General features: G+C 37.2%; 1 protein-coding gene across 5 annotated transcripts in view; it reads right to left on the bottom strand.

Moving 5' to 3' along the window:
* The window catches only part of NALCN (sodium leak channel, non-selective), a 308,843-nt gene that overhangs the window by 267,158 nt on the left and 22,563 nt on the right, over positions 1 to 19,122 (bottom strand). For all 5 annotated transcript variants that reach the window (XM_027590539.2, XM_027590535.2, XM_027590538.2 and 2 more), the window contains exons 4-6: positions 2,758 to 2,841; positions 1,461 to 1,600; positions 1,252 to 1,380 (exon numbers count right to left, since the gene is read on the bottom strand). In XM_027590539.2, coding sequence (XP_027446340.2) covers positions 1,252 to 1,380; positions 1,461 to 1,600; positions 2,758 to 2,841 — 353 coding nt within the window. The remainder of the gene's footprint in view (positions 1 to 1,251; positions 1,381 to 1,460; positions 1,601 to 2,757; positions 2,842 to 19,122) is intronic.

The following is a 19,122-nucleotide window of genomic DNA, read 5'->3' as shown; positions in this document are numbered from 1 at the left end:
GTGGCTAAGAGCTTGGGTGTTAATACCCACAAGAGGCGGAAAACAGGGTCCAGAGTATACATAAGGCAGGAAGCTAGAAAGTGACCCCATACATACAGCCATGTTATCATCTAGACAAAGTCCAGAGTGTAATATGGGTGAAGAGATAGTCCAATAGATCAATTAAGCACAACAGAGACCGTAGGTACAAACCCAAATAGAGACTGGGAATTGGTAAACGAGAAAAGTAGCATTAAATTCACTGAGCCCAGCACACAATAAATCGTGCTGGACCAGCTGTCTAGCCATATGAAGAAACTTAGATTTCCACTTTACACCAGAGCATTTCTAAACTGTTTTCATAAGATATACCTGACATACAATAAATTGCACATATTAAATTGTACAGCTTGAGGCAGACGCTTAATCGACTGAGCCACCCAGGTGCCCCAACCCCAAAGGTTTCCTAATGCCCCTTGGTAACTCCTTATTCTTATCCCTAACCTTACTCCCCGGCAGTCACTGATTTCCTTTTTGTCGTCACAGATAAGCTTGCATTTTCTGGAATTTTGTATGCATGGAATCACAGAGTATGTAATCTTTTTCATCTGGCTTCATTTTGCTCAGCATAATTATTTTGAGATTCATCCAAGATGCTGTATTTATCAATTTCTCATACTTTTTTTTTAATTGCTAAACAGTACTCATCATATGGATATATCACAATTAGTTTATTCATTTACCTGTTGGTGGAGATTTGGGTTGTTAGCAGTCTGGGCTATTACAAACACAAACACTACGTATAAGTCTATTTTACAGACATATGTTTTCATTTCCCCTGGTTAGATACCTGGAACGGAATGAACGGGATATATGGTAGGTGTCTGTTTAACTTTCTAAGAAGCTGCCTAACTGTTTTTCCAAGTAGTTACACCATTTCTCATTTCCATCTTATCTAAATAAGAAATGGAAATACTCAGATGGTATTACGGTAGCACACCCCTCATTCTGTCACACTGAGGGAAATCTCCAAATGCACACTTTGAATTTGCTTAGTCTACTTTCCCACGGGGTAAACGTTTTTTCAGTCTGGCTTGTCTTGAATACTTGTCTTTAAAAATCAGACAGGAAAACTTTGAGGAAACAGAGAATATAGAACAAAGTACACAAAGACTTTTTTTGCTCAACTTAGACATAGAGTTTACTCATAAGAACTGCAGAAACTTTCTTGTTTATCACCTAGATTAAAACGCAGTCAGTAGATAAACTTACCCTGGTTTCGTGTCATTTACCACACAGTGATAGGTAAATGTTCCAAACATCTGAACTCCTAAAATTCCATAAAGCAGCAGAAAGAAAAGTAGGAAAATTGAAACGCTCCATATTTGTTCTCCCGATCGCCTAGAGGGGAAAAGAGGTAGGCAAAACTTACAAAAATGTCATCAGCTTTTCTCCTTAACTTACATAAAAGCAGTACTTACTTTAAAATGTTTGTAATTCTGGTCCTTGGTAGCTCAAATCGGAAATAAATCCGGAATGCCCGAATCATAATTAGTGGCCGTGGGATCCGTAACATGCCCCAAGGTGACATCTGGTCAACTATATCAGCAATTTCACATACCTGTGAATTAAGAGGTAAGAAGAAACAAGCTCAGAGCCTCCCTTAGCTTTGCCTGTAGTTATGACAAACACAGATGGCATCAAGAGCTCACCCTGTACTCCGAACTTCGCCCTGCATTATTTTCCACTGAAATGGTCTATTTTGAAGCTATAGTTATCTTCAGAGAAATGAATACATAAACTAATATAAATCCAATGCTCTTACTCATTTCCCATATAATTCATCAAAGCCCAGTTTTTCTTACAAAGACAAGTGCCAACTTAGAATACAGAATAAGTATGCTGAGCTTTCCTTACGAATACTGTCCTTTGGTGGAACTTTTTTAAATAGCTAGAACATAAAGTAATGGAGAAAGGGTTAAGATTATTATGAAAAAATAAAAAAGGAATTGTACCATTTACTAACAGAGGCAAAATGATAATTAGAAAACGTCTGTCAGTCATATAATAGCTATTAAATGGAAAAGAACGCATGAATATGCAGGATGAAATCAGATCGTTGGAGAGGTGAGCTTTGTAAAAATAAGGAGAGCTCATCAATTAGCATTAAGATGACTTTGCAGGATGGACTGTGAATTTATTCTAGTCTAAATTTTTTAATAAGACTATACTAACTTGAGTTGAATTAAATGCAAAACTGAAGCCTAAATGAATGCATGGAAATGAATTCTATTATCCAGTAAAATCCCACCTTTAGCCTTTTAAGCATATGTTCCCCATTTCTCATAGTAAGGCATTTTCTATTTGCGATATGGTATTTTATGTTCATTCCAATGTATCTCTGTTTGTCAGCTTTTTCTGGTGAGGACTCAGTCACACAAAAGACTGGAACTTTAATATTTAAACTCAATTTTTTTATTCTACAAATACAGAAATCTTACCCCATTTTCTGTCCTTCGTTTCAATAAATATATTTTTGTATCTTTTTAATAAGAAATAATTTGCTATAGTGTTGATGATTGAGAAACAATTCACAGATGTGACTGACAATGATTAAAATGTTAGTTTTTTATCATAAACATTTAAAATAACATGATGTTGAAGAAAGTTACACCATCACATTCGACATATATTGATTATTATTTTTATTCAGAGTTTCAATGCAAAACAAAGCACATTTTGGAAAATACCCCCATGTAAAGTAAAAGTTTTAGTTACCTGTAACACCAATGAAACCCAAAGGCAGAAGACCATAAATCCATCAAAAACACACCAGCGATCTTTCACATAGGAACTATCCCCCTAAAAATAAATTTCACATGGAGTTATCATGCACAATTAATAATTTCAAGAAACATCTGTGGAGAGAAGGGTCTTGTGTTAATTCAGTATAAGCTATCTATAGTTTTTGTATCAGAATTGAAGAAACTTTCAAAAGGAATACCTTTAGCATTTTATTTTATTTTTTATAAAGATTTTATTTATTTATTTGACAGAGAGAAACAGCGAGAGAAGGAACACAAGCAGGGGGAGCTGGAGAGGAAGAAGCAGGCTCCCTGCTGGGCAGGAAGCCCGAGGTGGGGCTCCAGTCCAGGACCCTGGGATCATGACCTAAGGCAGATGCTTAACGACTGAGCCACCCAGGCGCCTGGTGGAATACCTTTTAGCATTTTAAATGGCATTTTATATGAAGAAAATAATTTATGAAACACAAGTAACTGCAGAGCTATGCATGGAAAATTTTAAGTTCACACAAACAGAAAACATCACTATTTTCTCTCTTAGCCTCACAGATATTACCATTTAAGAAACCAGAGGTCATCCCACTCAGTAGGCAGCTTAAGTCCTAAACCAGCTTTCTTCCTACAAGAACCAAGAGCAATAGCGGTCAGCATGAAGGTCTTTAAACCTGTGGATCAACCACCATAAGTAGGGAATTAACCAGGAATTCACCTCGAGCTAAATTAAACATGAAGAAACAACTTGCCTTCATTAGCAAATATATCAAACATATATTGACTTTAACTTTAATTGGAATCACATGTGATAAAGAAGACACACTACTTTCATCTTTTAATAATGAATCTACTCTGACATTAGAATGCATATTTTTATCAAATGGGAATTTTAGAAAAAAAAAATTCCCTTCAAATAACAAAACAGAAAACCTCCTTAGATTAGAATTGAACCTTAAATAGGAAGACCTTTGCTTTCTTAGGACTGCCCCATTAAGTCACTAGTTCCATCATAATCCATGAAACTCAACTCTGAATTCAGTGACATCTACCATTACCAGCTCTGACTGAACGTGCTTAGAAAATAAAAAAGGAACAGAAAGCCACGATTTTGAATAAAAGGATGAAATCTGTTATAGGATATTTAGGAAAATAAAATAATTTCCAGAACCACCTACCCTTATTAATAAATAGGCTATCAAAAAAAACCTCCTTGAGAAGTTTTCAGAAATAATCTATATTATTCACAAAACTAACATTATGATAAACCACTTCATGAAAGTTATCTGACCCAGATGTGAAGTATAAATTCAACTTAGTTAATACTGAGGAATCATCTATTTTACATTAGAGGATGTATAATGTCTCCTGAAACACACACACACACACACACACACACACACACACACACACACACACACACACAAAGCAATCTTGCATAGAATATAGGAAGATTAATTCTATGGAGAGTTTAGGGAAAACAATGCTAGTTCCCAAATGCCTAAATAATTTTATCATTGGTAAGAGAATCAACCAAATTTAGTAATTCGTATATTTGAGAAGTTCACAAAAGAGGTATGAAAGCAAGCCTGAGGCTTGGGGTCTGGGTAACTAGGAGGACAATGAACCTGTTAAGTGTTATGATCAACATATGATGATTAAACCTGACGACGAGAAAAATTGCACCTTGGGGAGCCACTGGTTCTCCTGAAAACACACACACACACACACACACACACACACACACACACCACACATCACATACAGAGCAAATAATTTAAAGATATGATCATTGTCCTCAAAACCTCACGAAATATCACAAAATATCTTTTACTACAAGCATCATATTTGCCTTGTATATTGCATAGTTAGCTGAAAATATAAATTAATTATAATCTGAATATAGACAATATAGCACAGTTACTGCATAATGTATATTTCAGTTGCATATTGTATATAGCATACTGTATATTCAATTGCAATATTGCATATTTATATTGCATAGTTAGCCAAAACATAAATTAATTATAATCAAAATATAGACAATATATAATTGAATTATCTCTGAGCCTAATTTTAATTGATAACCAAAAAGATAATGGAACACAAATTATTTAAGATACATTTTCAAGATTTTTATTTATTTATTTGTCAGAGAGAGAGAGAGCACAAGCAGGGGGAGCTGCAGGCAGAGGGAGAGGGAGAAGCAGGCTCCTCGCTAAGCAGGGAGCCTGATGTGGGACTCAATCCCAGGATGCTGGGATCATGACCTAAGCTGAAGGCAGACGCCCAACCGACTGAGCCACCCAGGTGTCCCTAAAGTTACAGTTTAAAGATTCCCTTGAGTTTCTTAATATTTATTGTTCAATAAATTCAAAATTTATTGTTCAGTCATTCTGTCATTCATTCGTTCACTCAATGTACAGAATACCTTTATGATCTAGACTGTTTAAGGCAGTAATGACAAGGGAATGAAAAGAAAGACAAAAACTCCTTATGTGATTTACTTTCTCAGTTTAAAAAAATGTTAAGTATAAAAAGACAGTCTCTTCAACAAATGGTGTTGGGAAAATTGGACAGCCACATGCAGAAGAATGAAACTGGACCATTTCCTTACACCACACACAAAAATAGACTCCAAATGGTTGAAAGACCTAAACGTGAGACAGGAGTCCATCCAAATCCTAAAGGAGAACACAGGTAGCAACCTCTTCGACCTCAGCCGCAGCAACTTCGTCCTAGAAACATCACCAAAGGCACGGGAAGCCAGGGCAAAAATGAACTATTGGGATTTCATCAAGATAAAAAGCTTTTGCACAGCAAAAGAAACAGTCCACAAAACCAAAAGACAACCGACAGAATGGGAGAAAATATTTGCAAATGACATATCAGATAAAGGGCTAGTATCCAAAATCTATAAAGAACTTATCAAACTCAACACCCAAAGAACAAATAATCCAATCAAGAAATGGGCAGAAGACATGAACAGACATTTTTCCAAAGAAGACATCCAAATGGCCAACAGGCACATGAAAAAGTGCTCAACATCGCTCGGCATCAGGGAAATCCAAATCAAAACCTCAATGAGATACCACCTCACACCCGTCAGAATGGCTAAAATTAACAAGTCAGGGAACGACAGATGTTGGCGGGGATGTGGAGAAAGGGGAACCCTCCTACACTGTTGGTGGGAATGCAAGCTGGTGCAACCACTCTGGAAAACAGTATGGAGGTTCCTCAAACAGTTGAAATTAGAGCTACCGTTCGATCCAGCAATTGCACTACTGGGTATTTACCCCAAAGATACAAATGTAGGGACCCGAAGGGGTACGTGCACCCCAATGTTTAGAGCAGCAATGTCCACAATAGCCAAACTGTGGAAAGAGCTAAGATGTCCATCGACAGATGAATGGATAAAGAAGAGGTGGTATATATACACAATGGAATATTATGCAGCCATCAAAAGGAATGAGATCTTGCCATTTGCAACGACGTGGATGCAACTGGAGGGTGTTATGCTGAGTGAAATAAGTCAATCAGAGAAAGACATGTATCATATGACCTCACTGATATGAGGAATTCTTAATCTCAGGAACAAACTGAGGGTTGCTGGAGCGGTCGGGGGTGGGAGGGATGGGGTGGCTGGGTGATAGACATTGGGGAGGGCATGTGCTACGGTGAGCGCTGCGAATTGTGTAAGACTGTTGAATCACAGATTTGTACTTCTGAAACAAATAACGCAACATATTTTAAGAAAAAAGAAAAAGAAGAAGATAGCAGGAGAGGAAGAATGAAGGGGAGTAAGTCAGAGGGGGAGACGAACCAGGAGAGATGATGGACTCTGAAAAACAAACTGAGGTTTCTAGAGGGGAGGAGGGTAGGGGGATGGGTTAGCCTGGTGATGGGTATTAAAGAGGGCACATTCTGCATGGAGCACTGGGTGTTATGCACAAACAATGAATCATGGAACACTACACCAAAACAAATGATGTAATATATGGTGATTAACATAACAATAAAAAATTAAAAAAATGTTAAGTATACAATATATGTTGGTAAGTATTATGAATAAAAATAAAAGTGTATATTTTCAAATTGACTTTGACTAAACAAATGTACTTTTCCTGGAATGTTAGGAAGAAAGAAAGAGAAATATCACTTGATCTTTATTTTAAGAACCAGGCATAGTTGTGATTGTTTTAAAAAATGCAAAGAATTCCAGAAACAAAAGCTGAAATTTTATGGGACTCAGCAGAGAACTATTTTAGAGTAGTTCTATTTTTAACTTTTTGAGGAACTTCCATATTGTCTTCCCGAGTGGCTACACTGGTTTGCCTTCCCACCAACAGTGTAAAAGAGTTCCCCTTTATCCACATCCTCACCACCCCATGATCCAGCAATTGCACTACGAGGTATTTACCCAAAGAATACAAAAATACTAATTCAAAGGGATACATGCACCTTGATGTTTATAGCAGCATTATCTACAATAGCGAAATTATGGGGAGAGCCCAGGTGTCCACTGACCGATGAATGGATAAAGAAGAGGTGGTTCATATATACATTGGATTATCACTCAGCCATAAGAAAGAATGAAATCTTACCATTTGCAATGATGTGGATGGAGCTAGAGAGTATTACACTAAGCGAAATGAGTGAGTGAGAGAAAGACAAATAAATACCATATGATTTCACTCATATGTGGAATTTAAGAAACAAAACAAACAATAATAGGGGGAAAAAGAGGCAAACCAGGAAACAGACGCTTAACTATGGAGAACTCAACTGATAGTTAGCAGAGGGGGAGATGTGGGAAATCGGTGATGGGGATTCGGGAGGGCACTTGAGACGAGCACTGGGTGTTGGATCCAAGTGTTGAATCACTAAATTGTACACCTGAAACGAATACTACACTGTATGTTAACTAGCTGGAATTTAAATTAAAAGCTTAAAAGAAATAATGAAATAAAAACAGAAAGACCAAAAAAAAAAAAAAAAGGAACTATTTTAAAATAGGAACGATTAAAAGTAAATGTTCAGCAGAAAAAGGATCCCCGGGATCAAGTGGGTAACACAGGCCCCTGATAGAATGAGTTTATATGGTGTTTTTCCCAAACGGTATTATTTTTTCTTTTTTGTCATTAAAAAATATTATACATAGTGTCACTCCAATTAGCCTCCGTTGTTGCTCATAACTTGCTTTAGCAACAAATTATATTCAATAAGATACGAGATGAGATCTCATCATATTTAGGATTATTTAAAATGTAAAAGTGAGAATAAACAGTGATATTTCTCGGGAAGGGTACCTGAGTGGCAAGGGTCCAGGGAGGGAAGAGAAACATGCTATTCACATTATACTCATACATGTCTTTGACTAATGTTCATGTGTTTTATTTTTTTAAATAGATTTTCAAAATGAAATTTTTAAAAAGATGAACATTCTAGCTTTATCAAAACTGAAGTTTTTTTGCTTTTAAGTTGGCACAAATAAAGTCAATTTTGAAAAACTGGGGCCCCACAAATTTAGAATATAAAGCTATAAAACCAGAGGTGGCTGAATTTTTGATTCTTATTTACTTTATAAATTTGTTTGCTAAGGAAATTGATGTTGCCATGATGACCTAAAGTATATTCTCAACTATATAAAAGGATGGCTTATTTAAAATCACTTTAGAAGCCCTGGTGGGGCTCACAAATAAAACAAAAGTATGCAAACATAGTCTAACTCAAATGAGCTCCCAGTATGAAAACTAGCTTAGCAAAACTTCCACTACATAACATAGAAAACTATTTCTGAATTAGGAAGTCATTTCAGTTGCATTGTTTGGAATGTGCTCTGCTTTAGACTTTCCAGCAATTCATAGTGGCATTTACCTGTTGCCAACAAGACCACCACACACTAGATGGTATGTAATGGTCAATTAGAACTGGCTTCTTTTGACTTTCCTGATAATACATGTGAAATAAGCCACTGGGACAAGTTTTATATATTACTTTTTGGCTCATGTTCCCAAGAGGCATCTAATATTTATAAAAACCTTTAATAAGCAGTGGTGCCGTGAGCTGCGACACAAAGACCAGTAACACTCAGATGTCCCCCGCCCTTTATTTTTCAAGTTTTGCTTTTTAGTGTTCATTTTTTTTTTTAAGATTTTATTTATTTATGAGAAAGAGAGAGAGAGAGAGGGAGAAAGCAGGGAGAGGAACAGAGGGAGAGGGAGAAGCAGACTCCATGCTAAGCCACGAGTCCGACGTGGGGCCTGATCTCACCACTCTGAGATCAAGACCTGAGCCCAAGGCAAGAGTTGGATGCTTAACCGACTGAGCCACGCAGGCTCCGTGTTCATTATTCTTCATGCTGTTCTGTCTTCCTGAAAAATTCTCCCAAGTCTGTGCCAACTTTTCTCTCCAGACTCTGATTTGACCATAGCCTATCCTGATAAATGCTTTAGCTCACACATAATGCAACAAGCAGCAAACTCAGCTCATGGGTATTAAAAACATGTTCATATTGTGTAACTTACAGAATCGTCCTTTGTAATCTCCACCTGGTTGTTGAATGAATTACAGTTTACTCCCTCCTGTTTATCAGTTCCAGTTGTGAGGTTTGGGTTTCCCATTCAAACCTTCTCTAAACCTACTCTCTGGTGTTGCATTAAAAAATAGTCTATCCCTGCTGTAAATATTTGAGTCTTTTCTGAAGATTAGTAACACCTTGAGACTAGACAATTTCAGCCACCTAGCACAGAGCATGACATTCAGCAGATATTAAATGAATGAATTAGATAAGCACATGTACAGTATCTCAGAGAGTTTCTGCAAATTACAATGCATGTAGTGAGAAGTCCATTCATATGCCTCATGAATGCATCCATTCACGCATCCATTCGTTGAAATTAGTATTGTTCCTTAAAAGAAATGATTCTTTGACCCCAGGCAAAGAGAGAAAGATGTATTATTACCTTTCAAGGTAATATCTTCAAGTTAAGACTTTTTTCCTATATGATCACGAAAGACCACAGGTGAAAATAATAACTTTGGGATATTTCCTGGATTCATACAGTTTGACTAAACAAAGCTACATGCCATGCAAACAGGAATCGGGTCAAGGTGAGTATGATTTGTGCACTATAATGTAATTGTAAACATGACTGAACTGAAATGTATATCATGTTATTCATTACTGATAATCACTAAGGCTTCATAAGTCTAAAATAATTTGAAAGAAATAAAAGACAGACTTTGAATCTGGCGCTTTGAAATATAATCTCATAATACATTTTGTGTTTGACACATTTACCAAATTCTCTTTCTGGTGTGTCAAAGACTTTAACTCACAACTGGTGAAGTATGTCCAGATCCTTTTAAAATCCTACTGTATTCATACCCATATATAATATTTGCAAATGATGAGCTGCTCCTTTTCCCTACTTCCAAAATATGTAACCAGGGCCTAATATGCATGCTTCTCAAGAAATTTTAATACCTCAAATATGACAGAAAGGTTTTAATTTGCTTGTTCCATCAACAAAAATGGAGAGCAGAGAATGCTGGAGCTATAAGCACAAATCAGCAGCATTCTGGTGGCTGAGGAGTTATTCAAGAGCTGTTTGTCAATTTTTACAAAGGTAGACACTCAGAGGCTGCCAATCAGTTATGCAGGATGAGAGAGTCACTTACATCACCATGCAAGTGTTTAATAGGCAGAGGAACCAAACACATTCATCTGAAGACATTTATAGGGATACAGTTTGCAGTTCCAAAATGATATGCACTGGTATAGTTTCCCGAGCCCATGATTTATTGTTCCCAGTTCCCAGGGCCCATCTGTCACTGTGTCTTAGCATTATTATTTATCACTTCAACACTGCTCAGAGTATGCATGTTACCTTCACCGGGGTTTATTGCCAGATGACAAATAGACAACTGAGAATTGTCTGCAGATTTCGCAGTCTGCGACACATGGGACGCTTTACAACAACACAAACATCTATCACCCAAATGGTTTATTTTTGCCTCCAGGGATCTGGTGAGCTAGAACGCTTCTCAGAATAGGAATTAACGGGAAAGCAATTAGGAACAAATTATTAGGGAATGGGAATGAATTGGCAGATAACTTCAAGCACGGGGAACATTATAAAAGATGTGAAATCCTTAAGATAAAACATGTCTCTAACAAAAATTTTTGAAGACAGTTCTTGCCAGAAGGACTTCCTGCCTCAGTTTCTCCTGCAGTGCACCGAGCACATCACCTCCAGAGTGAACTTCTCGAATCCAAAGCAGATCATGTCGCTCTCAGATCTGAATCCCCCCTGCACCTTTACTGAGCACAGAATTAAGTCTGAGCTCCTCACAGGGCATGCACGACCCTCCACCGTGCTGCTGGCTACCTTCACAGAATCCTCTGCATCCCCCTGTGCTGCTTCTCACTACCTAGAGCTCACCAAAGCACCACGCTATTCCAGGCCTTTGGGACTCCAAGTATTCTTTTTCTCCCCCTGTAAAATCCTTTACTTCCATCCCCCAACACTCCTGCCATAGACCGCACTTACTCATCCTTCGGGACACTGGCTTCCTCTCCCTCTTTCTTCAAGACTTCTCTGATATCCCCGAGAAGACTTTTCACTATTTCTTGTGCCCTCCTTCCCCCGTACCTTTTACAGAATACCGTTACAGCATTTGCACAAACAACGAAGGTATATCTCTCACAATCTGAATTCTCACATTACAAATAATTCGCCATTTATATTTGCGAAAATATTTACCCCCAAATCACTATGTAACTAGAAGAACCACTATAATGAATCTGCATGTGTGTTAGTGGCAACACTGAAGCTGCCCGTAAATCCTGCCAAGAAGATACGGTGTGCAATGCATGTATAACTCTGTTGTTCTTTTGAGCTAAATCTTGTGCTGGCATCAATCATCTACTTAACAAGAGGTAAGTGTCAGGCACATCACAATCTTCCTTTTCCCTCTCTTCCCTGAGAAGGTTAGCTGTTCACGGTACCTAAGACTGGAGTCTACCAACTCAGGTCATCTGACCTTATTTCATCAATTTTAAGACATACTATCCCCCCACCCCACCCCAACACAGTTTAACATTTCTAAATTTAGGATGTATCTTGTAATCAGTGCACCAATTACAACCTTCCATCTTACAATCCAAGTGTAATTAGTAGCACTTTTTCTTTCCTAAGGACTGTAAAGTGATGCCTCATCTTACCACTGATGACCTCATAGATTCAAACGTGCTAGACAGTCCTTTCACATATTATTTCTTTGCTTATTTACATAAGAGCACGTGCTCCCGATTTTGTTTGGTGCATGAAAAACACCCACTCCTGAATTTGTAAGGACAAATAATTGAGACATAGGTGTTTTGTTTTGATTTTAAGATTTTAATTATTTATTTGACAGAGAGAGAGAGAGAGCACAAGTAGGTAGAGCGGCAGGCAGAGAGAGAGGGAGAAGCAGGCTCTGCGTTGAGCAAGGAGCCCGATGGGGACTCCATCCCAGGACCCTGAGATCATGACCTGAGCCGAAAGCAGACGCTTAACCGCCTGAGCCACCCAGGCGCCCCAAGAGATGAGACAGGTGTTTTAAATGCTGTTTATTATACAGAAAGGTACAGGTAGATTGTTATCTAGTGTTAGAGAGTGATTTAGTGATATCTGGAGAAGTTGGTTTGGTTTCTATAATGCATTATTAATTTTCCCGTTTAAATTGATGGAATATAGGTCCCAGTTTTCTGAAAATATGCTGAAATATATTTGCAGGAACAGATCAGGCGCAGAAAATGAGGAACGCTTATATATGCTTTACAAGTCTAATCCATAAAGTGGCCCAGACGTACTCTGAGGACAGGGGCTCTGCTGTTTGTCTCTTCTCCTAGGGCAGTGGTGAGCTCAGTATAATAAGTGTTCCAATCAATGTTTGCTGAATGATTAAAGGGAAACTTGGAAACTGTACTTGGGTTTGAGAACATAACTCCCTCTTATATTTGTATTATACTTATATCTTCAGTATCTTAAAATTTTAGCACTTTAAATTTATATTTATGCATACTTTAATATATTAGGCAAAACACTCAGTCAATAAAATTAGTGGGCAATACTGGAAAGCCATGGCTGCAGTACTTTTGTCTTGAAAAATAAAATTTCTCGGTTTGGTTTGTTGTAGATACTTCTATAAACTAGGTATTATTAGATCACCTTACCTTAAGCATTAGGTATGAATTTCAGATGTACCATAATGTTGCTAAACCAGGCTAGGTATGATTTTAGAACATTGCATATGATGAGGAGCAACAATACGCTGGTTTGCTTCTATAAACATTTTATATGGATTAATATAGTTTTATGCATGGAAAACACTCTTTCAAAAATAAAAGACCAGCATTCCCCAAATCTCTGACATATGTGTACATCGACACACACATAGTCTTCCAACAGAAGTCATATGACATACTGGTGTTACTCACTTAATAACTAAACCTGACTGTTCCTCAGAAATATGTTGGTTGGAAATCAGTACATATATGATTTCCAACCAAAATATTCATTCAGCTCTGTTACAAACAATGTGAAAGCTTATTAATAAAAGCATCACCTGATGCTTAAAATAGAACATGATATGCACATATATATTCATAATGACCCTATATATGTATGGGAAGAACACAAGCATAAGTCCTATAAGTGAACAAACACAGCACATATTTGCAAATTTTCTGGGTAAAGACACTAAAAAATTGAGTAAGAGGTAACTGTAGTGCTACTGGAAAATGAATTAAGGTAGAAAAAGTAGGGAAATATTTTATGAAAAAACACGCTTTTTGAAAGACAGGTGCTTAATAAAAGTTTAAAAATATATAGTAGGGTTAACTGATGAGAGCATAGTAATTCAAACTTGAGTAACATGAGGTCCTCTAGAAAATGATCATATAGCCCCTATATAGGCTGATGTATTTTATTATGGAGTAACTTAAATACCTACATTTTTCTCATGCAACTGTAAACCAAAGAAAATTCATAAAACAAAAATATGGAGTCAGTAAAAATTAAATTAATGACACAAATGTACCATAACAGATGATATTTTGCTAAAACTAAGACTTTATGAAAAGTTTAAGATTTGTTTCCAGCTTTAGTATATGATCCAAAATTTTAAATTGTATATATTTAAGGTGTACAACTTAGTTGTTGACATATGTTTTCAACTCAATAGCAAAAACAAACAAACAAACAAATAACCTTATTTTAAAAGGGCAAAGGACCCGAAGAGACATTTCTCTAAGAAAGACATATACAGATGGCCAACAGGTGTATGAAAGGGTGCTCAACTTCACTAACAATCAGGAAAATGAAAATCAAAACCACAGTATCACTTCATACATGTTAGGATTTATCAAAAAGACAACAGATAACAAGTGTTGAGGAGGCTGTGGAGAAAAGGCAACCCTTGTGCACTGTTGCGGGGAATGTAAATTGGTCCAGACATTGTAAAAAAAACATTACGGAGGTTCCTAAAAAAATTAAAAACAGAACTGCCTTCTAATCCTGAAATCCCACTTCTAAGTACATATCCTCAAAGGAAAGTAAGTTAAGTTTTAAATACAAGAATGTAATCTCAAATCCAACATACTCTTTGGTCTGTGTCTGTCATAACATGCATGTCTGCAGAAATTTATGTTACAAAAATGAGAATAAACTCATGACTTTGGGCAGTGGGACCTCAAGGGTGAGAATACAGTGAGATGATAAATGTAAAGCTTGGTTCAGGATAATCAGACTTCCTGTACCCAAATCTCAGCTAGCATTTAAACACTGAATACCAGTTTTAATGAGATATGAGGCTGTAATGATTACTTCCAGATAAGGTTAGCAAGGCAGTATTATTATAATCTGTGTTATATTTGTGTTTAATCCAAGTATTCCTACATGAGAAACAGAAAGACTGTGTTTGATGTTCATTTTCAGTTTTCAATTCTTACAGATTGAAAATTGAAGCAACACTTTTAATTTTAGTCAACAGCTCATCATCCAAATATTGATGGAAGTCAGAAAATACTGGGCATGACTCACTAAAAGGGTTTTGAAAACAACCTGGTCATAAATCAAATATTTTCTTATCTAATGATTGCTTTGACTTTTAATATTTGAACTATTAAAACCTCTGTTCATTCGGTGCTCGGTTCACTTGGCATGAATATACTAAGTCCACCTCTCTTCTTTTTATCATCAGACTGCGACACTGAGAAGTCTACTGTTGTTTTCATGCTGTGAAATCCAAGTCTTAATTTATTAAATAACTTCAGAAACAAAACTTTTTTTCTAGGAAATGTCCTGCTTTTGTTCCTTCAAGTTGGAATCTCAAAGAAACCAATACATGATGATTTGAATCCCCAAAAATATTCACAGATTGCCATTGTTTGAACGACCAACATACACGAGTGCCAGGGTCATCCACGGCCCTCTGGGGAATCACAGAATTCAAAACAGGGCTAGGCTGTACTAGGAGTGAAATTACAGTGGCATAAAGGATACCTCCAGCACTCTCACAAGACCACCTTTCCCCCAAATTGACCTCCTGGTTTAGCTTCCAATTTTGGGCATCTCAACATATCTAAGCCCAATGCTCAGAATATCTGGCCTACCAACTTTGTGAAAGACCCAGACGATCTTCAAATCACACTGAAACCCACTGGGTGAGGCATGGCAGGTGCCCACTGCTCCCATAAGCCAACAGCTCTTCCTCATGGGCTGTGGATCCCGTATTACAGCCATGCTGGCTTTCCTGCGGCCCACGCTTACTGTACCCACAATAGGCTCTTGGTGATTCTCTGAGCTTACCGGTTTCTTGGTAAATGCATTAGGATTGCTACAGCTTTGATGGTTCCCTTGAAGTTCAATTCCTATACTGAATTGAATTTCTCCTTTGTATTTCTACCCCAATTTTCTGTGAGTTATTGCACAAACTTCAGAAAGCTTTTTTCAAAGCTTTTTACAATATCTGACAATAGCAAGCAGCTGGCTGGCCCAGTGGCTAGCTGAAGCTAATTCTTCAGGGAGTTCAACAGTATGCCCCCCAAATCCATGCCCACTCAGAACCTGAGAATGTGACCTTATATGGAAATAAGGTCTTTCAACGATGTAATTAGTTAAGATGAGGTCCTACTGAATTAGGGTGAGCCCTAAATCCAATGACTAGTGTCCTTAAAAGAAGAAGAGAAGACACTCAGAGGCACATGGAAGGAAGAAGTCCACATGAAGATAGAAGCAAAAATTGGAGCAACGCCCCTATAAGCTAAGGAATGTCAAAAACAACCCAGGGCCACCCAAAGTGAGGAAGAGCAAGGAGGGGTTTCCCCTAGAATCTTCAGAAAGATCATGGCCCTGGTGACATTCTGGTTTTGGACTTGTGGCCTCCAGAACTGTGAGACAATAAATTTCTGTTGTTTTAAGCCACCAAGATCGTTTTCATTAGTTATGCAAGAAGTAGGAAACTAATACAAACTCCAAAGTACTTGTGAGCTCTTTCGAGTTTATTTCTTTTAAAGGCCACTATGACAATGAAATCAGAAGAGAGAAGTCAGACGATAACAAACTCTTTGAGAGCCATGCTCTGGGAATTAATAAAATGTATCTGTAAACAAGCTCCCAGCCTCACTCTTGTTCTTTATCTCTTCACTATCAGGTGTACCAACTGCATTTCCCCCATGGCTTCTCCTCTAGATCCTAATGTAACCTGGCCAATCAGATATTCACTCTCAGAACTGTGAACATTGACTTCTGAGGACAAAGACAGAGAGAACCTGGGGCAATGTTCAGTGTCAGCAGTGGTGGTGTGTGGACCAGACTGTCCCCAAGTCTGACCTGAGCTCAGGTCACTGCTGCCCCAAGTGCAGAGCTCCCTGGAGTATACATTTTAAGCTTGATCTTCCGGTGCCTCATTCACTCAATATACCCAGGAGACCACCCACCACTTCCTTTAAAAAAAAAAAAAAACCAACAGGATTTGTCTCTTTTGCCATACAGTAGGCAGTTGTGTCTAACACAAAGTATATGCTAAATAAACTACTATAAAGGTTAAGCAGTTGACTTCAATTTGGGTAAGATCATGATGGCAGTTTTTTCGAATCTCCCAAATTTCCTAAGAAAACAAAGCAAGTGAGATAGCATAGAAAAACATATCCATGCACATAGTCTTGAATAAAACTAACTGACAACGTATTCCAAAATAAACGCCAAACTATTGACAATATCAACACCCACTCAAGACCCTAGCTTGGGGAGGTTGTAGAGGGAAGGCATGCAGGGAAATTCTGGCTGATCCAAGAATTTCATAGCACCAAAACTACTAACAAATACTAGCAAAACACTTAGTGGGAGCCTCAGAAAATGAACCTGACAATAAATGGCAACATTCTTAGAAATGTAACACAGCAGTCTATCAATGGCAGGTGAATGCAAAATAAAAGAACAAAACAAAAATAAGTAACAAAAGCAAAATGCCCACCAAGGGGCTGCAGAAAGATCAGAGGTAACAGAACATCCTAATCTCCCAAGTGGACCTGATTAAAAACGCTTTTCTGGTAGACCAGAACCCAAAGCTAAAGAAAAACTCTTGGAGTAGAATCCAAATTGGCTAGGGCAGGGGCATGGGGGACAAAAGAGAGCAAGGATTAGATAAGCGGACCAGCAGTCCAGAGGAGGCAGAGCTCAGACCTGGGACGGTTGCTATACAGAGAAGCTACATATTTTATATGTCCTGGTAACAACAGGGGAAGGAGCCCTCAAACCGATAATGTATGGAAGCTACTCTACCATTAAGCAGGAGAAACTCCCATTTGAAATGAGCAATACCAAGAAAGATAACAGAACAAAAGGATTATGATCAAGTCCTAATGAATACATTATAATCATACTTCTGATTATATATATTACAATATATATGATCAAGTCCATATAAATATATAAATGAACCAAATAATGTATAAAAATATGACACACAAAGAATAAACATACAAAGCAGATAAAAACTGTAGTAGAATATAACAAAGTGATCAAAAGAAATTAAGAAAAATAGATACTACAAAAGTACTACAAAACTGGAAACAGGGAAGTACAGAAATGATGTCTAAATAGTAGGAGACTGTGAAAAAAGACAGAAAGTGTTCAGGAAAAAAATCAGAATTAGAAAGAAATGAAAAAAAATCATTTTAGAAAGAGAAGTAAACTCAAAGGAACACAAGATAGAATAGACAGCATGGGGAGTACAATAGGGAAACAGAATACAGAGAAGATAAAAATGGGGGGAAAAAAGAAAAGGAAAAACACACATAAAGAAAATGATGGAAATAAATGACCAAAACATAATCTGGGGTAACTGGAAAATAAGAGAAACCCTGAAGACAGAATGGAATAAAATAAATATCCTGTGATGTACCTATGCCCTTAACAGTCAACAGAAGACACATTCTCACAGATCTACTGAGTTCACTAATAAAAGGGAAGACTCAGTATTTAACAGAAAGATCAAATCACAAAGAAGGAAAAAACATTCTCACAGCCACATTTATACCAGAAGCAATGAAGTAACATAGTTAAGAATCTCAAGAAATGAAAATGTGAAACACCTTCAAACATCTAGAAATAGACCAAAAGGAGTAAACCAAATAAAGCAAAAAAAAAAAAAAGTTAAAAGCATAAATTACTGATTTAGAATGAATGAATAAGCTAGTTCTTTTTTTTTTTTTTGAATAAGCTAGTTCTTTTTAAAAATCAACAAGGTAAGTAAACCAATTGGCTAATATAAAACAAAACGAGGGGCGCCTGTGGGGCTCAGTCAGTTAAGGGTCTGCCTTCGGCTCAGGTCATGATCCCAGGGTCCTGGGATTGAGCTTGTCCCTCTCCCTCTGCCCCATCACCCCTCACACCCCCACTCATGTTCTCTCTCTCAAATAAATGAATACAATCTTAAAAAAGATAAAACAAAATGAAACAAAACAAAATAAACAATACTATCCAACCCAACCAAAAGAAACTCTAATCTAATAAAAAACTCAAAATTCAGAGGAAATATAAATCAAACAGAGAAAATGAAAATTATTGCATGCAATCTTCTGTTAATAAATTAAACAAACTAAATAGTGGATAATTTCCTAAGAAAGTATACTTCACCAAACAGATCCCATTGACCAAGCAAGTCTGAACAGAACAATTTCCATAGAAGAAACAGAAATAGGAGTCCCACCAAAAAAAAGCACTAGGACCAGATGGTTTCATAGGAGATTTGTACCAAACTTACAAAGTTAAAACAATTTAAAGATTATTCAGACTAT

Source organism: Zalophus californianus, chromosome 3 (assembly GCF_009762305.2).
Source record: "Zalophus californianus isolate mZalCal1 chromosome 3, mZalCal1.pri.v2, whole genome shotgun sequence".
Lineage (NCBI taxonomy): Eukaryota > Metazoa > Chordata > Mammalia > Carnivora > Otariidae > Zalophus > Zalophus californianus.
The sequence above is the reverse complement of the archived record's forward strand: the minus strand, read 5'-3'. Positions and strand labels throughout refer to the sequence as shown.